A 25,712-nucleotide genomic window follows, 5' to 3' on the forward strand; every position below is an offset into this window, starting at 1 on the left:
TGGCTCGGGGCCAAGCACGTATCCAGTCTATTTGGCTCACCCATTGAATAGGAATTGAGTCTAAAGTTTTGACCCACGGGCACGCTTAGACCGAGCCTGTCAAAAAAAGCTCATCAACTTAATCCACAGAGGAGTTTAACCTCTGTTTTTATAGACTGACTGAGTCCACCAATGCTAGCTCTTAATGAGAACCCACAACCCATCAACCAACACATTAGGTGTAGAGAGGTAGAATCAAAATGTCCATCAATAGGGTAGGTAAACCGTAAATTCCTAACTGGAGTTGTATATGAAACAACTTTGCATTACTTGAATTTAGACCTCAAATTTTTTTTAAAAAATGAATAAAGGTACTAACAAAGTCGGAAGCCAAAATTTAAGTACAACAATTGTTGATATTACCATATCTATATACTATTATAAAGTGAACACATAATATGGTGTCCTGAAGCTTGCTTTACTCTCCTCATGCCATGTGGCAGTCTTCTTTTTTATTTTTTAAAAAAAAAGTTAAACAAAGAGATGGACAAGGCTTGAACCCATGATCATAGGTTTAAGTATGAAGACTCATACCACTTAAGCTAAGTACACATTATAATATTAATTTCATTATTATTTTCTTTTATTCCTCTTTATTTAATTTGCACACACATCGTGTGTGCCCAACCGCTAGTATGTATACATGTGTCCACGTGAACATTGGAGTTAGCCAAATAGAGCATCTTGTCTTCTTAGATGACCCACCAAGTTCTAGCCTTTCCTTTTTAGTTGCAGGCAACATGGTGTCTGGTAGTTCAAGGAGGGTCTGATTACCCATTTTGTTTATTTGCTTGTACTAAACTCTTAACTCTGTTCTCCTTTCATTTCTCCTTTCATTTGAAAAAAATAAATAAATACATGTGTCCACGTCAATATACAATACAAGCATGTTCAGAATATTTCAGGCCATAAATGCTATGTACTCAAATTTTTTGTTTAGAACTTTGATGCATATATTGCAGATTTAAAGTTAATCTGAGTCAGAAATTTATAATAAATTGGATCACTACATTTCAAATGAGATTATGACGATGTAGCATTATGGATTTAAAGCAGATGTATTGTCCGTGGTGGTGAAGCCACGTTGAGATTAAGAACATCATGTTCCCCTTAATTTTTTTAAAATTGCACTTTTATATCTAATTGTTTTTCTCTCTTTAGTTTGCTTCTTTTAAGAAACAAAAGCTAAAAATACTTCTCACCTTATTTTTCAATAATAAACTTGTTTAGTTTATTTAAATTATTTCTAACTTATAAACTATAAGTAAAAGTTACACCAAATATTCACATAAAATTTTAAAATTAAAATTAAAATAAATTCATAATTAAATAAAGAGTTATTATGAAGAGGTAGGAAAGGGATAAGAATGACAAAGTTGGTGGGTTTTATTGCAAATCCTTTTCTTTAGCTACCCACCTTTTCTTTTCTTCACTTATTACCCATTTTTGCATTTGTCAAATTAGTGAGACACACTTACACACAAATGGATAAAAAATAGTTAATGGGAAAATGCTGAACAAATCAATATAATAAAGAGTTGGTTTTGATTAATAATGGTAAAGCAATGACCTTTTGATTTACAACTTTGTAAAACAAAGGTTTAAATCTCACCGATACATCTAAATAACAACGTTTATTGATTCAGAATTATTGTTTAAAAATTTATTAGGAAAAGAATTGTAAGATTGAGATTTAATTAGTGTTTTATGAATCCATACTAAGAATGAATCTTAATCACTTATTAATTTTTTAAATAAAATTCTGAATAAAATTTTTGAGTACATAATATTACAAAAATAGGAATAGTGGGGATGGCCAAACTTGAGGCCACCATCAGTTGCATATGTCATTATGTGGAAAGTAGAACAAATGCATATGCACAACCACCCAACCCAAATGTATAGTGACTAGTGGGTCATAGTACATTAATACATATATATAGAGAGAAAGAGATTCACACTTGTAAGAATGGCAATTTAATTGAGAGTTATTGTGTAATGTAGGAATTAGCTTGTGTACGGGAAGGGAAGATTCGTCGCTTTTCGTACTCTTCGTATCCAAGTTTCGCTTCTTTCTGAGTGACCTGAGAACACAAAATGGTGAGCTATCTGGCAGTGTACTGCCGGAAAAACTCTCTGACGGTCAAGTTAGCACACTTAGAGAGAAGAAGAGAGAAAGAGAGATGAAGGGGTAGGTAGCTCTGATAACCAGATGTTCCAGACCTCTGCATGGAGATACAACTCCGTTTATATAGTTTATGCACGCTCTTCTTTGTCTGTCCTCCTTTTGACGCGTGGATATGTTCCCCTCTTACATTCATCCACGTGTGCGTGCAAATACTACTAAACATCGAATGTCAATATCGCCTAACGGTATTAACGCATACGGACGGCGAAATCTCCTTCCAGCAATTAAGTTATGCCACGTAGCATACCTCGCTAAGCTATAACAAGCGCGGTACCACAATCCTTGTCAAGGCCACGCTACCTGTTCGGTGCTACCGAACAAACCTATTTGCGGATCCAACCGACTCCAAAATCGACCGAGCTCTTGCTCGGTGGAATCTGGCCTTCTGAGAACGAACTCCGTCCTCTGGAAATGCATATCTCAAACCGGGCTAGAATCTCCACCTATCACCGACTCGACCAGGCTGTGACTTCGGTCCAACGCATGTCCAATGCCCTGCCATAATCAAACCCTGGTGTAACATACGACCTCATTCTGTTCGAGTAAAAACCTTGGCTAAGGCTCAGATTAGCTCGGCCCATTTCAAATCTCAAATCTCAAATCTCCCTCTCAACTTGTTTGTAGTTTATCAAAGTGGATTGTACGGTGTGTGGAAAAAAAAAAAATTAGCCTATAATGAAGAAAGGTCAACAAAGAAGAGATCTGTCATATATGTTGCTCGAGAGCACTCTGATATTCTAAGTTTAAAAATCCTAGAGATATTAAATGTATTACTCTTCTAAGTTAGTTCACCTTCAAATAGAGATAATAATTGAGAGGTTAATTAATGTATTCTCACATATTGCTTAGAGGTAGGTTAGATTTATTAAACACAACTAGCCAATTCTAATGTGCCATCAAAGAAAATTAATAATAAATAAATAAATAAATTCTGGTGCATGTTGTGACAAATGTGGCTTGAAATATGTAGATAACCTCACGAAATCATGGAAACAAAAGTGAATTGCGGTGGGTCTTGTTTTTCTATGTATAATAAACCAACCAAACTCTCTAAAATTTATCAAAGAATTTAACAACTACTTGGGTGCACTCCACCCTCTATATCATTGTAGCACCACTCCATATATGTTTATCTGTATATATATAAGATGCACTACATTGGCCTAAACAAGCAAACATAATTGTATCTCAGTTGCTCTCTCTCTCTCTCTCATTCTTTTCCTGTTTCTCACTTTCTTTACTTCTTTCTCTTTCTTGTCATTTTACTCTCTAATGGAGTTGGGTAGTGTTATCCAGGTTCTTGAGAACAAGACCATTTTAGTTACTGGTGCCACTGGCTTTCTAGCAAAGAGTACTCTCTCTCTCCCCCTCTCTCTTCCTCTCTATAGAATGTATCTTGTCTATATATATAGACTGATGATTTGATTGTATGGGTTGTAGTTTTTGTGGAAAAGATACTAAGAGTTCAACCAAATGTGAAGAAGCTTTATCTTCTTGTAAGAGCTGCAGATGCCAAGTCAGCCTCACAACGGTTGCAAAATGAGGTATGCGGGCAACAACGAAAATGTTCGGGTGCACACCATATCTACATTATATCCTATTATAAAATATGTAATTTTATCATAAAATTTTATAATATCAATTATAAAATGTGTCACCTAGTCATAAATGAACGTAATAAAATGTTTAAAATTTTGTAGTTGATATTTGCAAAATTTTGTGACTTGGTTATGACATTTTTTGTTACGTCAATTTGTGACGAAATTACGCATTTTGTGGTTAATATTACGAAATTTTGTAATAAAATTTCATATTTCATTACAACATATAAGAATTTTAGAGACTAAGTTTTTTGTCTCTAGAATTATAAATTTTATTGTAAAAAATATTTAAGAACTAATTTCAATTGTCGCAAAGACAGTCGCTAAAAAATCGTCTCAAAGAGTTAAAAAATGAGCTTTTATTTAGTAAATTTTAAAAATATCGTTAATAAATGCACTTTTAGAAAAAAATAAACAAAATAAACAAAATAACCTGGTAACAAAAATGTTTATTTTTTTAGACAACTTTTAATCTCAAAGAGTTAATAATTTATCACTAAATATTTAATTTTACCACTAAAAATAAAATAATAATACTTTTAACGAAAAAAATATTCTGTCTCTAATACATTTTTGTCTCTAAAACTTTTCTGCAGTGTTTTGTGCTAAAAGAGTGGTGAGTTGCGATTTTTTATTTAATGCGTAAACAATATTATAATTATTTAATAATTTTCGTGGGTAAGCACAAGCAGCTTCTACACACTGCAGCCCTGCTGGAGGGTCTGTGGCTCTATTCTTTTTACATTTTCTTGGTTACCAAACAATACATAATCAAACACAATTCGTGGGCATAGCTAATTTGCGCATCTTAGTTTGATTAAATAAACAATTAACAAGTAATAATTAATTCAAATTCTAAAACCTGGATTGACACAAAATTTGAACAAATTTAGAGAAAATATAAGAAAGTTCAATTTCAAAATAATGAATTGCATTAAAGAGAAGTTTGGTAAAGTAAAATCAGTTGAATTTTAGTAATAAAAATAGTTTTATTTTTGGATTTGGTATTAAGCACGAGATTTAATTGGATTTTAGTATATTAAAATAAAAATAATTAGGGTCTACCACTAATAAATATATTTTTAATTGGATTTTAGTAAACTAAAATTAAAATAATTAGGGTCTACCACTAATAGAAATATTTTTTTTAGGTTCGGAAATAATCTATCTATATCAATATTAATATATGTGAAATCTACTTTCAAACCTTTTCATCATGTCATGTGGTAGATCTGTAGATATTAAAATAAAAAATTACGGTTTCAGCTTGTCTCAAGTTGAGATCAAGACTGGACCCGTTCAGTTTGGCTTATGGGGCCAATTTTTGGGGCCGTTTTGATAATCCGAACCGTTAACGTGTAGAACTCGTCGAGTACTACATGCCTATAAAAAATTATGTTGATCGGATATCAATAACTATGTGATCAAATCAGTTTTGTATATAAAAAAATGGATGGTGAAATAATTAACCGTTGATAAAAAACTGTTTTGTTCATATAGCTATCGATATCCGATCAACGTGATTTTTTAAAAGTATATAGTACTCGACGAGTTCTACATATTGAACGGTTCATATTATCAAAATAGGACCCGTGGTGGGCCCCCACGAGCCCAACAGCATAGTCCAGTCTGATCTTGAACTGGACCAAAGCCACTGCCAAAAATTATTGTCCTAAAGCTCAAATAAAGTTTGAAGTCAAAATTTTATATTTCATTAAAAACACATTTATTATTTAAGTAATATACATATTGTAATATTAATTAATTTCTTATTTATTCTTTGTTATTTAAATGGCACACATATAGCATCTACCTGTCATTAGTAATAATAATAAGTCAAGTCTTCGTTGGCACGGAAACTTGCTGTCTGCCTAGGTGGCAATTTACACAAACAATCACGTCAATTTAGGTGCTATTTGATAATATTAAAATTAAAAGTTAAAAAATTAAGTATTAAAAATTGAATATTGAATTTTTTAAATTGAAAAATTATTTGATAAAAATTTAAGTGTTGAATTAAAAATAAATTATTTGATATGTATAAAATTAAATTTAAAATTTATTACCTTTAAATTATATATTTTAATTTTTAAATTATGATAGTGGTCATGGTAATGATGGTAGTGGTACAACGGTGGTGGTGATGGTGGTAGCGATAGTGATAATGGCATGGTGGTGGCGGTGGTAGCAGTAGTGATAGTAGCATGGTGGTGGTGGTAGCAGAAATGATAGTAGTGGCGGTGGTGGTAGCAATAGTGATGGTAATGATAATAGAAGTAGTGGTGGCGGCATGATGGTGGTGGTGGTAGTAGTGGCGGTGGCATGGCGGTAGCGGTAGCGGTAGCAATAGCGATGATGGTGGTGGTGGTAATAGTGGCGGTGGCATGATGGTGGTACTAGTAGTGGTGGTGGTGGTAGTAGTAGTGATAGTGATGGTGAGTTTATAATAGTATATATTGATACTTATATTTAGTATTTATAAATTCAGTTACAATTAAGTATGTTTTATATGATTTAGAATTTTTTTAAATTTTAGCCTATATTTTAAGACACTTAGATTTTTAAGAGATATCAATTATGATTATCAAACAGATTTAATTGATTACCACTTAATCAATTCAGTTTTAAGTGTTGAATTATGTTATCAAACACTCCTTAATAAATATATCAAAAAAGAAGGTGCATGTCTTTAATTGAAAATTTTAACTTGGTTGTGTTGTTGGGTCATTGTAAACTTGTGACGAATTAGTTATATAAAAAATCATATTAATTAAATAAATAATCATAATCATATGGTCACTTTAATGATCTGATTGATATTAGATCAATAAATAATTATTTGAACACATCACATCACAGTAGTATTAACAAAAAAAAATTATAAATGGACGATAAATATTATAAATATTAATAATTAATATTATAATTTATCATGAATTTGTAATAATTTTTTACTACCACTTAATAGTAGTTTCCCCTAATTATTTTATTTTATAAATTTATTACTTTGCATGACATTACCCGTAAATGCCATTCAAATAAGAGAAATGCCAATGATCAAACAAATGACAGCCACTAATTTCCATAGACGTATAAAAAATATATAAATTTATGTGAAAATATATTAAAAAATTTTGAAATGTATATTAAGATTTTAATTATTTTGGCATTATGATGACAATCCTATAAATTGTCATCAGCTGAATAATTATTTGATCTTTTAGAAATTTTAAAGTGATAGTGTGCCCATCCAATAACAAAGAGTTGCGTACTTACATAGCCCAAAAAAATATGAGAAAAATGACAAAATATAATTAGTTACAGTCACATGGCATTTCCAAAACGCTATATAATTTTTGGTGGTTAGGATGAGCTTTGAGCTTCAAACAAAATGGTGCATCATTTCATTTTCACATAACTTTTAATGGATTTATTGATGTGATGAAGTACAATGTTTGTAATTTAATTCTATGAATGTTGGTTAGGTGATAGCAAAGGACTTGTACAGGGTTCTAAGAGAGAAATTGGGAGCAAATTGGAATTCATTTATTTCTGAAAAAGTCACTTCTGTCCCTGGTGACATTACACTTGAGAACTTGGGAGTGAAAGACTCAAACTTGGTGGAAGAGATGTGGAGAGAAGTAAACATTGTAGTTAATGTAGCTGCAACTACCAACTTTGATGACAGGTATGATCTAACAAAATTTTAGATTCATTTAATTCTATAATAACAATACACAATAAATTAATGTGTGCAAGTGTATGTGTTTATTTTGTTTTCATTGTTTCAATTTTTTTTTTTTTTTTTTTTTTTTTATGTAGATATGATGTTTCATTGAGTCTCAATACAATGGGAGCCAAGCATGTTTTCAACTTTGCAAAGAAATGTGCTAAGATAATGATGCTCCTCCACGTATCTACCGGTTAGTATATAATCCCTTAATTAATTGGGAAGTTAATTAATTAATTTTTCATTAGATTTAACTTTATCAATTATTTTATCCTTTCATTGTTATAATTTTTTATTAGTCCCGATATTGATGGATAAAATATTACATGGGGTTAATGGAAAATGTTCACTTTGTATTTGTATTGAGGCTATAAAATGAATCTTTTTATTTTAATTTTTTGAGTATATGCACTATATAACTATATAATAAATAAAAAAAAAACTCAAACATGCTTTTGAATATCGTTGCAAATTGGTTTAAAATATAAATAAATTAAACACAAATCACTACAACATATAAGAGTTTTAGAGACTAATTTTTTTGGTCTTTAAAAGTGAAAATTTTGTTACAAAGGACATTTAGGGACCAATTTTTATCATCGTTAGGATAGTCGCTAAAAGGTCTTCTCGAAAATTCAAAAATAAGGCTTTTAGTGACAAAATTTTGAAAATGTCACTAATGAATACACTTTAGGGACAAAATAATTTGGTCTCAAAATAGACAAAAAATTTGGTTCCAAAAAGATAATAATTCATCACTAATGTCTAATTTTCGTTGCTAAAAATATAATAATGACACCTTTCGCAACAAAAATCTTTGATTCCTAAAAATAATTTTATTCCTAAATTTTGATGGCTAAAATCTTAATTTTTGTAGTGAATACATTATTAAGCTCAGTAACCAGCTCAAACCCAATCAACTGCTCAACTCAAGTTACTTGTCTTACATTTGTTTCCTTAATGGAAGTTCTTTGAACATATATATAGAGACAATGATCTTGTCCTCTCTTCTTTGTTCCTTTGCAAATACAATATTTATATTTTTAGTTTTACTCTTAACCCTAGTGAATTAGGTTGTCCATGAATTAATCAGCATTTGTGTTTTCAGCTTATGTATCTGGTGAAAGGGCTGGACTCAACTTAGAGAAACCCTTTTACATGGGCGAGACAATTAATGGGACTCTTGGATTGGACATTGAAATGGAGAAGAAAATTGTGGCCGAGAGGTTGAGTGAGCTTAGGGGAAAAGAGACTACAGAAGCAGAAATTACCTTGACAATGAAGGATTTGGGTATTGAAAGGTATGAAACAATCTAAATTAATCAACTCAATTACTTGCTAAAACTTTTATTAATTTATTTAGGATCTTACTAATGATCGCTTATTTAAGAATCAAATAATTTCAAAAAAAAGTTAGAATCACACTACACATTTCACATATAATTATGCACCTTTGATATTTTAATATATTTTCACATATTTCAATTTTAATTGGAAAGCATAAATTAAAATAATCCTCCATTTAGTATCTCAATAATCAATTTTTTTTAATTTATTTAAATTATTTTATATTAGAGATTGTAAATTTATGCTATGTCAAATATTGTGATATAATTTTTTTAAAATAAAAAAAAAATTATACACAGCCCTAATAAATTATTCTATGTTTTTTTTAAAAAATTTATTTTATTTTTTTAGCAGAGCAAGGAAGTATGGATGGCCAAACACATATGTATTTACAAAGGCAATGGGAGAGATGCTTTTGGGAGAAATGAAAGAAAATGAAATGCCAATTGTCATCCTCCGACCCACCATCATTACTAGTACTTACAAAGAACCCTTCCCTGGCTGGATTGAAGGTTTGAGGTAAATTCTTCACCAAAACTTTCTTAAATTCTAATAATAATAATAATAATAATAATAATAATAATAATAATAATAATAATAAATATGTACACATATATATATGGTAATAATCAACATTTTGCCTAGCTATAAGAGCATTCTAAGTTTAATTTCATTCCAAACCATTTTTTCATTTTGTTCGAAATGAAACTGTGTGATCATATGTTCATTTTTTTTGTTTTTTTTGTTTTGTTTTCATTTGTGTTAAGAAACCATCATTTTCAATATTTTTCATAATATAAAGGGTAAATTACACTGACACCCCTTGAATTTTGTCTTTAATACAAATATCCTCTCACATTTTAGAAATTACATTTCCCTCTCTAATGTTTAAATTTTCACTACAATTTAATCATTCCGTTAATCAACCGTTAAGTCAATCAACAGAAAAAACTAATATAAGAAATTAATTTTTTAAAATGCCTATTCTACTCTTATTAAAAAAAAAAAACCTTTTTCTTTAAAAAAAATACTAGATGAGTAAAGAAAATTTGCAGGGAATTAAAAAAAAATCCATTCAATACACATATTATTATACTATGAAACATTTAAGTAATGTTATGGTACACAAGTTTTTGCGGTGTTAATTATTACAAATATTATAATTATATCACTTTCAATAATAACTAAAAAAAATAGTTATAACCAAGCACTGCATAAAGTATAAAATAATGTTATAATCAATAGTTATAACTAATGTCACAATAGGTCATAACCCAAAAACCACAACTGAGACATAAATAATTTTCCTAAATGTTAAATTGTTTGTTAATTTTGTATATGCAAATAAGGGTAAAATAGGTATTTTAAAAAATTAATTTTTTATATTAATTTTTTCCGTTAGTTGACTTAACTGTTGACTAATGGAAGAATTAAATTGTAATGAAAGTTTAAACTTTAGGGAGGGGATGTAATTTTTAGAACTTAAGGGGATACTTGTATTAAAGATAAATCTCAAAAGGTGTGAGTGTAATTTACCTAATATAAATGGGAAAAAAAAAAAAAAAAACTTGTTAAAGTATAAGACTCAAATTTTTTTCTTTTATAAATTTATTTATGTAGAAAGATCCTGGACTTATTAATTACAGTATTAGTTTAAAAAATAAAATATATTAGACAGATATATTTGGTGGCACTTGATTGGTCTGTCTTTCAACATGTAATTGACATTGTTGCAGAACGGTTGATAGCTTAATTGTTGGTTACGGCAAAGGGAAATTGACATTCTTCCCTGGTGATCTAGAATGTATACTTGATTTGGTGAGCTAAATTTTAACTCAATTTTCTCATTTATTAAATTATTAATCAATATTCCTCTAGTGTGACATCACAAGAAAACCAACATGACAATGATATATAAGTGAACAAAACTCTCAAGACCATGTTTGTTTAAGGATTTGAAGAGGGAAAATTGGATTGTTACTTTATAGAATTGACAAAAATCATGTTTGATTTTGAAAAATGTCATGGATCTAAAAGCCTATTTGATTGGATAGATTATAACATAGATTTGAGATTATTAATTTATGAAATTTACATTCAGTTACAATTTTTGTTATTCGGATTAAATTTTCATATTCCACAAAAGAAATATTGATTTTTTTTTTTTAAATTTATATTTCTTACAATTAAATCCTACCTAATAATACAAAACAAATGTAACTTATATTTTGGATAAATCAATAATCATGTGCATGCAACCGAGGGAGTACATATTAATTATACGTAGATCATTCATTTTGTGTAACTATAATTAATTATGTACATGATTATTTATTTATTAATTAGTCCTCCCTCAATTAATATAAATAATACCATAGTGTGTCATACTACTAAATAATTACCTAGTATTATATGTATCATGCAAATGATGGTCATCTTTTTCTATATATTAGATTATATTATACTACAATTCTTTAAAAAAAAAAATTTAAAAAAAATTGACTAGAAATTAATAGTGAAAATTACAAATCAGGTCAATTATTCAAAAGTAATTACACATACATGAAAAAATATATGACTTTAATAATTAAAATTTCTAAATTTTATCATTAATTTGATTTTTTTGTTTCATCCTCCAACTGAGTTATTATTTTTCTTAATTAATATTGATAATTAAGATTCATTTAAAGCGTAACTCTGCAACAATAATTTTAAATATACGCTATAGATATTAAATTCTCGATAATTTTCGAGACATTTTTTTGATATATGCAGATACCAGCTGACATGGTGGTGAATTCAATGGTGGTTGCAATGGCGGCTCATGCAAACAAGCCTAATTGTCGTGAGATGATGATATACCAAGTGGGATCTTCGGTATCAAATCCAATAAAATTAGAATATATTAAAGATTACAGCCAAAGTTACTTCAAAAAGCATCCATGGATTGGTAGGGATGGCAAGCCTATCAAAGTTGGCCAAGTTACACTCCTCACCTCCATGGATACCTTCCACAAATACATGGCCATTCGTTATTTGCTTCCACTCAAGGTCTCCTCTCTTGTTTTTATTTTTATTTTTTTATTAAAAAAAAAAAAAATCTACATACTAGCAATTTATATTATTTTTAAAAAAGGATGAGAATTTTTAATCATATCCATGTAGGGACGAAGCCAATGTAGGATCGGGGTACATGTCCCTTAAGTTTTGATATTTATAGTAATATGCTTATATCATATATAGCTTCTATAAAATTAAAATAATATCTCTTTTTAAAATTGTAATAGTTCCTCTATTATAAATTTTTCTTCTAATGCAAAGAAACAACTAAATGGATCCTTCTATTATACACATCTAAAAGGAGTGTGTCATACACAAGTTATGACTTTATGGTATTGATATTATAAATTTTCATAATCAAATTATTTTTATTCATAACTGAAATGACCACTATATAAATTATAATCAAGCAATACATCTTCAATTATTAAAAAAAAAAAAAATCATTAGGTCATAACTAACATTAGAATGAGTCATAACTAATCATTACTTGATGTATAACCCAAGATTTCTTTAATCATAACCAAAATAATAACCACAAGAAGTTATAATTAATTTATATCTAATACTAAAATATGTCATAACTAAAGATCACGAAAATCATAACTGCGGCATATGATAGATATTTTTTTTTGCGGTGTGTTTTATAAAATTTCTCTACTAAAATATATAATTTCTATCTCAACTTATCTTCTTTTTTAAATTTTCAATCCACCTAAAATAGTTCTCCCAATATTTGTTTAAAATTTAATTTCAAATCCTTTAATTTAAAATTCATATTATCCAAATGGACTCTTAATATTTAAGTTTAGTGATATCTCATTGTTGTTTAGTATGAGAAAAAAAAAACAAAATCAATATTGTCATTGATTTGTACCCCCTCTTCACTGAATTCCTGACTCTGCTGAATTCATGACACTCATCAAACTAATTAGTAAACAATATTATAACCTTGTTTGTCGCAGCTTAAATGAGCTGATTATAGTTTATCTTAATTTTGGAATCTGGGGTTGTTTTTTTATAGCTTTTATGTGGTGATTATATAGGAATGGCAACGGGGCAGGGCGGGGTCGGGGATCACCCTCCCCGTCCCCGATCCCCGATGGTCGAATTTTCCCCTGCCCCAGCCCCGGCCTCGATCCCCGACGGGGAACTTATCACTGCCCCATCCCCGCCCCCAACGGGGATCGGGTTTCCCCGACCCCGAGCATTAACAAAATTCAGAAAATACAAATCATCAACAACAACAACAACAACAACATCATCTAAAAACATATCTGAAACAAAATTATTAATGGACGGGGAAAATACAACTCATCATCCGAAAATACAACAACATCAACAACATCATCATAAAATACAACTCATTATCCGAGACAGATCTGAAACAGATCTAAAAACAAAAAAAAAAATTGTGAAACAGATCTGAAAAAAAAAAGAAAAAAGATCTGATCTGTGTATAAACTATAATTTAATTAAGAATCCTCTAGTTGTATTTTTGTCATTAAAATAGAACTCAATAATAAATCACAGATTCCATCCAGACTGCACAAAACTAAACCTTTTCCTTTACATACAAAAATAAAGTAAACTTCTTTCCTTCTTTACGTTAAAAACACCAACCAGTGTCTTCCCAAAGTCGCTATCAAACCTTCAATGCTAAAAAAAAATCAAAAAAGCTTCAATTGGTCTAATCGTTCCCTTGACTCATTCTCATATTTTGGTCGGCGACGTCGAGGATAAAGGGAGTGGATGAGAGACGCGGTAGTGGTGGTGGTGGTACGAGCTAGACGACGGTGGTGGTCGTCAACGTTGAGAGAGAGGGAGTGGATGAGAGACGCGATGTGGTGGTGGTGGTGCGAGCTGGACGGCGATGGTGGTGGATCTGAGAGAGAGAGAGAGAGAGAAGTCAGTGAGGTAGACAGAGTTGAGAGACGGAGACGGGATAGAGAAGAGAGAAATGAAATGAGATCTGAGACCTGGTTTATATATATATAAGGGTAAAATTGTAATTTAACATCGGGAATAAACCGGGCCGGGGATCGGGAACGGGGACGAGGCTGGGCCGGGTACGGGGCTGGGACACTTATCCCCGTCCCCGGCCTGAATCTGTTGAGGGATTGATTTTTAAATACCATTCCCGTCCCGTCGGGGGTATTTTTAGGGAAAAACCCGCTCAATTCGGGGTAGGGGGGTCGGGTCCCCATCGGGCCGGTTTCAAATTGTAATCCCTATGATTATAGCTTATTTTGATTTGGGAGTCTATACCAGACTATTTGATGCAGTTTCTGCTTATAACTTATTAAGCAGAAATAACTTAAATAAGCTGAAAAAATCTGATTATTTGGAAGTTAGGATAAGGGTACTTTTAGCTTCTAGTTTTTGATTATCAACCTTTAACTTAAAAAAAACTCTACCAAACAGGGCCACTATGTCAAACTATTTGGTACATGTTCTGCTTACAACTTATTAAATAAAAATAACTTAAATAAGTTGAAAAAAATTTGATTATTTGAAAGTTAGAGAAGTTGTGCTTTTAACTTATGATTTTTTATTATAATTTTTTAACTTATAATAAGTTGCATTAAACAAGGCTTACACCCTGTTTGATTGAGATTTTAAAATTTATTTTTTGTCTTTTTTTTTTATAATTTAAAACTACTTTGTAAAAAATTAAAAAATACTTTTGATTCTCTTTAGAATTTCTTTTAATTTTAAAATATTTTTTTTAATATTTATTTTCGTTAAACTAATTCTATTTTTTAAAAATAAATTATGAAAGCTTAACTCAAGATTTTTTGATTGACATGAACACTAATCTTGACCCTTTTTTTTTGGGTTTATTTCCTATGTTTTTTTTCTTTTCTTTTTTTTTTCCTCCCTTTTTTTAGGGATTGCGTGCAGTAAACACAACATTTTGCCATTATTTTCATGGCATGTATGTCGATCTTCATCGAAAGATCAAATTCGTGATGCGAATGATAGAGCTTTACCAACCTTACTTGTTCTTCAAGGGCGTGTAAGTATATACAAATTCACTACCTATAAAATTGTATTAGTGGAATTTATAAATGTTTATAATCATCATTGTGCCTAATAATGAGCTTGTTTTTGCTTTTAGCTATGATGATACCAACACAGAAAAGCTACAAATGACAGTAAAAGAGAGCAGCGTTGAAACAAAAGTATTTTACTTTGATCCTAAAATCATTAATTGGGAAGACTACTTCATGAACATTCATATACCTGGCGTAGTAAAATCTATGTAAAGTGATGAAAGAATCACAAGATCTCAAAAATTTATGTTTCAGTGCTTCTGTCAGTGTGTTTTGTGTATTTTCAATAAATGTATGAATTTGTTGGCATAGATACATTTTAAATTTGTCTTTAATACAAAAAATCCCTGTTTATGTTTTTCTAGACATGCTACAATAAACACTTTTTCAGGTATATATCATTCGTAAGGTATAATTTAAATTTAACATTAGTAATGAACTATTAATAAGACCAATAAATTTTCATGTCAAATTTAATTACGACTTATTATAGTGCTTAGTGATACTTCTAAATCATGTTGCATGATAGTCTTTGATATGCACAAAAAGTATCAAGTTTTTAATATAAACTTTCAATCACCAACCCCCACGTGGGGCGGGGGCGGGGGCGGGGGCGGGGGCGGGGGCGGGGGCGGTGGCGGTGGCAGTGGCGGTGGCGGTGGTGGGGGTGGGGGTAAGGGAGAAAAGGGGGTCTGGCACATTTTCTTTTCTCTATGTAAACAACCAAACTGTCATTCATTCATTAATCACTACCTATTGGATGATGAGACATTTCTTGATTTAATTTTCTTTTAAAATATTTCTCCGTCACCTTTTTCTCTAGCTCCACTTAAAACTGTTACCTACATATATTAACATTCACCATTAAGTAAAAACACCTATAAAATAATGAATTAAACCATTAGGCTGGCTCATCATAGAAATAACAATAAAAAGCAAACACAAACACGAAAAAAAAAAAAAAAATGTATTCACTAAAAAAAACCATCAATAATCCATTCAGAAACAAAACCAAAAGGAAGGTAAAAAATAAAAAAGAACAGGACTGATTGATCACCAAAAAAATTTCAGCCCTAATCAAATAACCTAATTAAGCCATCACAAATCTATCTCCCAGAAGTTAAGAAAATACTACAAAGTGACACATAAAGAAGATATCAACCAAGAATAAGACCCAAAAAAATGGAAAAAACCCTCAGTTGATAATCACAATCAAAAAGAGAAAAGAGATTTACAATTACAGATTGAAAGTTGAATCAAACTTATTGATGGCAGTCAATGATTTTCAATCTTCAATAGCTATTCTTCAATCGTATACTATTGATTTAGGCAATGTGGCGAGAGAAATGGTGGGAGATTGAGAAGAAAAATAGAGAGTAGGAAAAATAAATAAATAAATAAAAAAGTAGCCATCAAGAGATTTGGGTGACTACTGTGCAGGGTGCACAGCAGTTTTTGTTGTGCAGCTCAATGGACCTATTTTGGAGCCCATTTTGATAATTCGAACCATTTGCATTTTAGAATACATCAAGTAAAACATACTTGCAAAAAATCAAATTAATCGGATATTGTTTACCGTTTGATCCACTCACATTTGTATTCATTTTAATACTTTAAATCACAATTGTTACTTACTATTTTTGTAGATACAAATGTGAGTGGATGAATGAGTAAACAATATCCGATTAACTTGATTTTTTGTAAATATATTCTTCTTGATATATTTTAAAATGCGAACAGTTTAGATTATCGAAATGAATCTCGAAATAGCCCATTAGGCTGTACAACTGTGGCTATTGTGCACCCCGCACAACAGCCACCCGAAATACAATTGTCAATAATGCTCCAAACCCCCGCAACGCCTATAGCATTTGTGAGAGAGAGAGAGGGAAGAGAGAGAGGAAAAAAAATAAAAAATAAAAAAGAGAAATGTTTGGAAGCTTTAGAGGTAGGGGTCCACAAAATGTTTTAATGTTTTAGCCTTGAATTTTTTTTTTTTTTTGCTTTGGTTGAAAAAAAAAATGAGTAATTACAAATCAATTGGAAGTTATGAAGTTATCAAAAATGAGAGTCTTAAGTATTTTTTAAATAAAAAATAAGATTAGGTTTGAGGGAGAGGGGAGGGAGGGGGGGGGGGGCACAGTAAAATAGTGGGGGAGGGTTTTTTAAATAAAAAATAAGATTAGGTTTGAGGGAGAGAGAGAGAGAGAGAGAGAGGGGGGGGGGGGGACAGTAAAATAGTGGGGGAGGGAGACATTGAGCCTTGGTAAATATTTAGAATGGACAAAGTTGAAAAAAAAATTTATAAGGCAAAAGTAGAATTTTGAAAATTGTGAGAAAGGGCACATGTCCCTCCTAAGCCCCACGGTACATCCGCCACGAGGAATGGCAATGGGGGGCAATGGGGTGGATATTAATTCTCTATTTCTATTTTTCTATAATAAATTTTTCCTATTTCCCATTCCCCATTCCCCATGGGTACCACCCTTCCCATTTTTTAATGGGTATGGATTTTTCTCAACCCATTTTAATCCCCATTTTTATTTTTTATATTTAATGTTAACAATCACTTTTTTTTTTTTTTTTTTTTTTTAAGGTTCACAACAAAAACTAAATATACCTTCAATCTTTTTTCTTTCTTTTTAAATATATTTAATGTTAACAATTTTTTTTTTATTTTTTTTTTATTTTAAGGTTCACAACAAAAGTTAAATATACCTTCAATCTTTTTTCTTTCTTTTTTAATATATTTAATGTTAACAATTTTTATTTATTTATTTATTTATTTTTTATTTATTTATTTATTTTTTTAAGGTTCACAACAAAAGTTAAATATACCTTCAATCTTTTTTCTTTCTTTTTTAATATATTTAATGTTAACAATTTTTTTTTTATTATTTTTATTTTTTATTTAAGGTTCACAACAAAAGTTAAGCCTCCGTTTGGGAAGTGGGTTGGCTTTTTGGCTTTTTGGTTTTTTTGGCTATTTTAGCCTGGGCTTAAAAGCTTGGTTTGGGAAGGGCTTTTTGGCTTTTTGGCTTTTTTGAGTTTTTTTGTGAGAGAATAATGTAATGATTATGGGTTGGATGTGATGTTTTGTTTGTTATGGCTAAAATAGCCTATTTTGTCTTTTGTGGCTAAAATAGCCAAAAAAGCCCAAGAACCAACTTGCCAAATATACCTTCAATCTTTTTTCTTTCTTTTTTAATATATTTAATGTTAACAACCTTCTTGTTTTTCTTTTGTCTTTTTTTTATAAAGGTTTTAGCTAAATATACCTTCAATCTTTTTTCTTTCTTTTTTAATATATTTAATGTTAACAACTTATTTTTTTATTTTATTTTTTATTTTTTTAAGGTTCACAACAAAAGCTAAATATACATTCAATCTTATTTTATTTTATTTGGTTCAACAACAAAATCAAATACACATTAATTAATTAATTAAAAAGTTTGTTTTATAATAATCAAATATATAATTTTGAGAAAATCAAAAAGTTTGTTTGAAGAAAGTGTTATAAGACTCATATTAAATTGCATCAGGGCATAAACAAGGAATTGTTAGCCACGGACAATTTAGACATTAAACCATCTTTCTCTTAGTAAATTTGAACAATTCATTTTAATTTATCCAAAATCTAATTATACCTTTAACAAATCTGAGGCTCCGTTTGGCAAGAGCTAAACGGGGCTTTTTTGGCTATTTTAGTCACAAAAGACAAAATAGGCTATTTTAACCACAAAAAATAAAATATCACATCCAACCCATAATCATTACATTCTTCTCTCACAAAAAAAGCCAAAAAAGTCAAAAAGCCAAAAAGCCCTTCCCAAACCAAACTTTTTAGCCCAGGCTAAAATAACCAAAAAAGCCAAAAAGCCAACCCACTTCCCAAACGGAGGCTGAACCACTCATTTTAAGATATCTATGCATTACCACACCCAATCCATCCTCCATCTTCTTCCTTTAGTCCCCCACGAATTTTGTTGTTTGTTACTTTTAAAAAACAAAAAATATTTTTTCAATTAAATTTTTACTAATTTCACAACACCATCACCACTATTCTCACTTTCACTGTCACACTACCATCACTATAGCCACTACCATCATCACTGTCGCCATCACCCCACCACTATGTAACAATTTCTACTTTCACCTTCGTTCCATCACCACCACCACCAAATATAAAAAAAATATATTTTGAATTTTTTTTATAAAAAATATTTTTCATTAAAAAATATTTTCTACCTAAATAAATGAAGCATAACATTGGGAAACAAGCTGATTTCAATTAAATCTGTTCATAACTAAGAAAAATTCTTTTAATTTAAAAAAATTTATTTAGTATGACTTTGTATCCCCTTTTTGTTTTTCTAGCAAATAAATCTATGTACCCATCATTTCTAACCAATCACAACTCATGCTTGTTTTGATTCTCTACAATTTCCTTATTTTCAAATATATTCATATATATATATATATATGTTGTATAAATTGTGTGATAACATAAAACAAATAGATTCATACTCGTTAATTGAAATTTCAGAACAAGCAAACCATTCTGAAAATTACAATACACAACAAAATAAAATAATATAGAAAAGCAAACCGAAACCTACACTAGACAATGTCCTTAATTTTTTTTAAATAAATTTAAAAAATTCTAGATATGCATAAAATTTGACAAGAATAATGTGACAATATTAATTAATGTGTATTTGATTTTATTGTTGAGCCAAATAAAATAAAATAAGATTGAATGTATAGCTTTGGTTGTGAATCTTAAAAAAAAAAAAAATGGTTGTGAACCTTAAAAAAAAAAGAAAAAAAAAATTAAATATATATTTAGCTTTGGTTGTGAATCTTAAAAAAAAAAATGGTTGTGAACCTTAAAAAAAATTAAAAAAAGTAAAAAAATTAAATGTATATTTAGCTTTTGTTGTGAATCTTAAAAATTAAAAAAAAAATGGTTGTGAACCTTAAAAATAAAATAAAATAAGATTGGAGGTATATTTAGCTTTGGTTGTGGATCTTAAAAAAAAAAAAAAAAAATGGTTGTGAACCTGAAAAAATAAATAAATAAAAAAAAGAAAAAAGATTGAATGTATATTTAGTTTTAGTTGTGAATATAAAAATAAAAAAATAAAAAAAAATAAAAAAAAAAACTTATGGGGAAATTAGTGGGTACCCATCCCCAACCCATCCCCTGTGGATATTTAAAGAATATCACCTACCCTACCCAATGGATAAGAAAAAGAGGGGAAAACCCATGTATTTGGGTTGGGTCTCCATGGATACCCACAGGGTAGGTTATCCATTACCATCCCTATCCGCCACTGTTTGGTAGAAAGTAGGACTCCACAAGTTAATAAGTAAAAGGGTAAAGATAGAACTATTAAAAGTGGTGTTTTAAAGTAGTTATAAATAATGTGATATTTATTTTAAAAAAAAATAGACATAATAGCATTGTAAAAGTGGGTGAGACTCATTACCACATCATTAGTGGTGGCACTAATTAATGCTCCCACTCATTTTTCTAAGTATAAGTTTAATTGAATTAAATGATATATAAATCTCATATATGACATTAGTTGTTAAAATTCTAAAATTAATAATAATAATAAAAAAAAAGAAAAAGAAAAAGAAAAAGAAAAAGAAAAAGAAAAGACCAGCTCCATGTAATTAAAGTATGAAGTTGGTAGTTTTCCATTTTTTTTTTATAAAATAGGGAAATTCATCATTCTAATAAATTTCTTATGACCATCCGAAATAAATGACATCAATTACATAATTTAGATGAAAAAAATTACAACAAATTAAATAAATAAGAATGAGTTTTGGACCCACTTTATGAAACACGTTCATAAGTAAGTCAATGATAAATTACACCTTAGTCCTTTTATATTTAGTTATTTTTTAAGTTTAGACTTTAAAATTTATTTTTTCCCTATTTAGCTTTTTGATATTTTAAATTTTTTTTTTTTTGGAAGAGTGGTTTTGTGTAGTCCCGCACTAGCTCAGCCTGTGTGGTTTGATAAGGTGAGTGAGTTGAGTTGGACTGATTTGGTAATAAAATTGACTGATCAGTTAGGCAACCCCTCACAGCATTTATTACGACAACACCTCTCCGTCGGGACAGCACGCCCTCACCCTGGATAAGGTAAGCTACAGCATAGACTTTTGGCCAAGGTAACAGGTCGAAAAGGACAACAAAATGATTACCAAAGGATATAAGCAGACGTTGAAGATAAGAAGAAGGTTAAGCTTTTCTATCTCTACACTCCACTTCTCTCTTTAACTTGCTCGTCGGAGGGTTCGCTGGGGGACTCCCCGTTCCCCGTTGAACTCTTGTGCAGGTCGCTTGGTCATTCGTACATAGGCTTAAGGAGCGTGCATCAGTCCGACCCGTTTTACCATCACAAACTGTCTCATCAATTGGCGCCATCTGTAGGAACGCTTTGCTCCGCGCGCCAGTTATGCTCATTGTCGCCGGAGACCCTATTCCAATAACCCTTTCCTGCTACCCATCAAAGTGTATGGTCACGACTAGATCCATGGCTTCTCACCAAAATGCTGCCGACCACCAAGCCGCCCCCCAATCCAAACAGCCCACCACAGTATTTCATCGAGCTTACCAACAACATTAATCGCATGGCCGAGCAAAATCAAGCCCTGATAAATGCCCTACTCCAAAGAAACCTTCATATGCCTCTTCCACCACCTCCAGATATTCCGCCCAACCAAGAACGAGCCCCCAGCCATACTATCTCGCAGCCCTATCCACCCAACTTGGAAGGCTTGCAACCTCCTCCTCCTAATATAAATCCACTACCCCGACCCCCGCATCCATCAGTCTTGGCACCAACCCCTGTAGGGGAAGCCAGTAGCATCCAACCTCCGCTGCCTTCCGGTGGTGATAACATCCCTCTCTGGGATGCAAAACTCTGAGCCATGAAGCTCCAACTCCAAGAGGTTATACAGAACATCCAGCATAAACCCTCTACCACAGCAAACTCACCATTTGTTGCTTCCATCCGGGACAAACCTCTACCCCCCAAGTTCAAAATGCCCACCATCGACTCTTTTGACGGTACGATGGACCCAGTCGACCATCTGGAGACCTACAGAACCCTCATGATCCTCCATGCATTCCCTGACGAGATCATGTGTCGAGCTTTTCCCGTGACACTGAAGGGGTCAGCTCGGCTGTGGTTTAGCCAATTACCAGCAGACTCCGTTTTCACTTTCCAATATCTTAGTGACTCCTTCCTCAGCCATTTTATTGGAGCCCAATGCCAACGCCGTCTGGCAACCCAACTTCTCAATATCCGCCAGACCGAGGGGAAGTCCTTGTGCAGTTTCGTTACCCGCTTCAACACCGAAGCCTTTCAGGTGGCGGAAAACAATGATAAGGTCATCCTTACGGCTTTCATGGCCAGACTACGGTTGTCTGATTTCATCTTCTCCCTCTCTAAAAACCCCCCCTCCATGGCAGCCCTACTCTCTAAAGCCCAAAAATACATGAACGTAGAAGATTCCCTAGCCGCTCGCCAAGACCCTACGGCAAAAAACCCGACCCTTCGAGAAAAAGCGAAAAGACTCAGAATCTAGAAACACCCAATACAATAACCAAACACCGCATTATACCGACCGACCCCCCCGAGCTGACCGGTCGGCGCCACCAAGAACCCGGCTGAAGGGGAAGCTAGCGGCCAAATGGGAAGGATCTTACATTGTTAACGCCGGATCTCGTCCAGGCACTTACCGACTTCAGGACATGGCAGGCCGCGATCTCCCCCACCCATGGAACGCCGAGCATTTGAAGCGCTATTTTCAATAAAAGTTCAATTCATGTATCAATCTTTTGCTGTATTTCCTTTTGACAATTTGTAAACTTCACTGCTCTCATTCTTCTCTCCTGTGATGTAAATTTCTGATCAAATGGGCTACACTTTAATGACGACAAGCTTATATTCCAAATATATTTGTGATCTTTCAAATAACGCTTTGATTGCAGCCTCAGCCTGACTGAACATAAAAAGCCTTAGCCAAACTGAGCATAAAAGCCTCGGCCAATCCGAGCATCAAAGCCTCGGCCAAACCGAGCATACAAAGCCTTAGCCAGACTGAGCATAAAAGCCTCGACCAATCCGAGCATCAAAGCCTTGGCCAGACCGAGCATACAAAGCCAACCGAGCATCAAAGCCTCGGCCAGACCGAGCATACAAAGCCTCAGCCAGACTGGGCATAAAAGCCTCGGCCAAACCGAGGATCAAAGCCTCGACCAGACCGAACATACAAAGCCTCAGCTAGACCGAGCATGACAAGCCTCAGCCAGACTGAGCATGACAAGCCTCGGCTCGACTAAGCATGACCAGCCTCAGCTAGACTGAGCATGACAAGCTTCAGCCAGACCGAGAATGACAAGTCTCAGCCAGACCGAGCATGACAAGTCTCAGCCAGACTGAGCGTAAAAGCCTCCGCCAGACCGAGCCTACACAGCCTCAGCCAGACTGAGTTACTTCAAGCGACTAAATTACTTGCAGAGTTAGTTAATCATAGCTTCACCCCAACTGAGCACACATGCAGAGCTTGGTTAAGGCCATTCATGCAAACTTCATGCTTGTGGCATTAGTAGACACACTTAGTCAAAATTCCAGGTCCATGTTTTTACACCACTCTTCACTTAGTCAAATTCCAAACTCATCTTTTATTTACCAACACTCTTGCAACATGATTTACAACTCCATTTTTGGGCATAATTTGAAACTCCACATCTTTGATATTGTTACATGTTTCCTTTACAAGTCAGATTATTTTCTTACTCTTTCCTCACAAATCAAGCCTAACTTGAATAAACCACCGTCATTCACTTCAGACTCACCAAAATAAAGGCAGCAGTGTGGCAAACACAAACTTATAATTTTATTACATTTTCAACTTCACTCTGCATAGAGTTTTTATTACAAGTTCAACTTCACTTTGCATTGAGTTTTTCTTACATTTCAACCTTGGCTTTGCGTTGAGTTTCCCTTACACAAGCCTCATACACAAGTTACCATTCTCATTCATTCCAGATGCACAAGCAAAAACAATGGAATAAAAACACAACTCAAATTTTATTTATTCACAAACTTGTACATAAGTTCATTACAGCAATTCAAAAAAAAAAAAAAAAAACCTTGTACAACCCAAAGCACAATAAATACCTAAAACCCTAAGTACAGGTTTTGTCCACACCAGTCACTCTTCCTCACTTGAAACAAGGTCTTCTTCTTCAACACCCTCATCTAGGGGGGTTTGGGCCACGTCGTCTTCATCAATCCTTACACTGCTAAGGTCCAAGTCTGGGAACAGTTCTTCTGCCTTCCGCTTGAACATCTTCCAGCCACTGTCCCAAAACTCAGCCATTTCGTGTTTATAGAAGTCTGACCGCTGGAAGCTCTCAATAACTTCTGCTTCAGTCCTGCCCCCAGCGGTCGTTCCCGACAGACCCGTCCCCCCATACACCTCCCTTGCCAAGTTGCTGGCGACCGCGGCATCGACTGCCATCTGAAATTCAGCAGACCCCTTGAATTGCTCTACTGCTGCGACATACAGATCAGGGTATGCTGCCTTTTCAGAGGCGGCCTTGGTTTTTTCTTCCGCCAACTCCTTTTCCAACCTCTCATTCTCCTCCATCGCCTTCGCACGCTCATCTTCCAGCTCCTTCTACAGTCCAGCAATCTTCAGGTCTGTCTCATCTGTTTCTTTGATTTGCTGGGCACGCAGTTCTTCATTGCTGGTCATAGCCTCTTCAAACCGCTCGGTGGCGACCATGTTGGCATTTTGAGCATCCCCCAACTTCTTCTGCTCACCAGCCAGCTGGAACTCGAACGACACTACCTTGTGGCGATCGTCCTCTAGATCCAACTTGACCACGAGCAGCTCAGCATGGGCTCGAGCGACAACATTGTACTGCACGATCGCCATTACTTCCATCTTCTTCGCTTTTTGCGCCTCATCCAACCCCCTGGCACACGCACTCCGCGCAGCCCTCCTCCAACCCACGCTCTCTTTCTTGAAATTTTCAAGTTGGGCCTCCACCTCCCCCAACTTCTCCCTCTCCCTCCTCCATTCGCCCTTCGCCACTGCCGCCTTATTCAACAGGGCTCCTGCTAAGGCAGTCGCCTCCATCTGGGCTGAGCACAACCCCTTCATCAGCTCAGCCTTAGTGTAACAAGCCACCGAGCGAACGGCTGCGTCTTCCACCACCCCCAAGAGGCGGTCTACAGCCATCCTGGCCTCCCTCCCTTCCCCTCCTACTCGCCCGGACACCGCAGGGACGTGGTAGAAGACGGTCTTCAACCCTGGCCTCTCTCCTTTCCCTTGGGGTGCCAGACCCTCCTTTGGTTGTAGCTCTCCCCTGGGCTCTACCCTTGGCTTAGCGCCGGCCTCGCCACTTTGCATTTGCTCCCCAAGGCCAGTCGCCCCACTCTCTCCCTCTTTGGCCGCCCCCTCCAACCTCATTTCAAGGGTCCCCTCTGCCTCCCTCGCCAAGGAAGTCTGCTCCGTCATCACTTCCTTCCTCCTCTTCAAGGCAGGCTTCCCCCCATTCCTCCTCAATCTCTTCTTCTTTTTCACCATACCCCCCATCTCCTCGTATGCTCTCTCCTTCAAAAGATCAACTAGGGGAGGTCATGGCTCAAATC

The 25,712-nt window shown here is 33.4% G+C and overlaps 1 protein-coding gene across 2 annotated transcripts; it reads left to right on the forward strand.

The window, feature by feature from the left end:
• Positions 1–3,286: 3,286 nt before the first annotated feature.
• On the forward strand, positions 3,287–15,385 carry LOC114291198 (alcohol-forming fatty acyl-CoA reductase). Of its 2 annotated transcripts, none has more exons than XM_082899236.1 (10): positions 3,287–3,578; positions 3,668–3,771; positions 7,314–7,516; positions 7,651–7,751; positions 8,667–8,859; positions 9,260–9,424; positions 10,642–10,723; positions 11,681–11,956; positions 14,857–14,984; positions 15,087–15,385. In XM_082899236.1, exons 1-10 carry the CDS (start codon positions 3,500–3,502, stop codon positions 15,232–15,234), a joined length of 1,479 nt encoding a protein of 492 aa, XP_082755362.1. In that variant the 5' UTR covers positions 3,287–3,499; the 3' UTR covers positions 15,235–15,385. The 2 variants fall into 2 exon arrangements, with proteins under 2 accessions (XP_082755362.1, XP_082755361.1); XM_082899235.1 differs by having other exon boundaries at positions 3,399–3,578; positions 9,257–9,424.
• The last annotated feature ends 10,327 nt before the right edge of the window (positions 15,386–25,712 follow it).

This window comes from Camellia sinensis, chromosome 12 (genome assembly GCF_055761805.1).
Source record: "Camellia sinensis isolate YWXY chromosome 12, ASM5576180v1, whole genome shotgun sequence".
Lineage (NCBI taxonomy): Eukaryota > Viridiplantae > Streptophyta > Magnoliopsida > Ericales > Theaceae > Camellia > Camellia sinensis.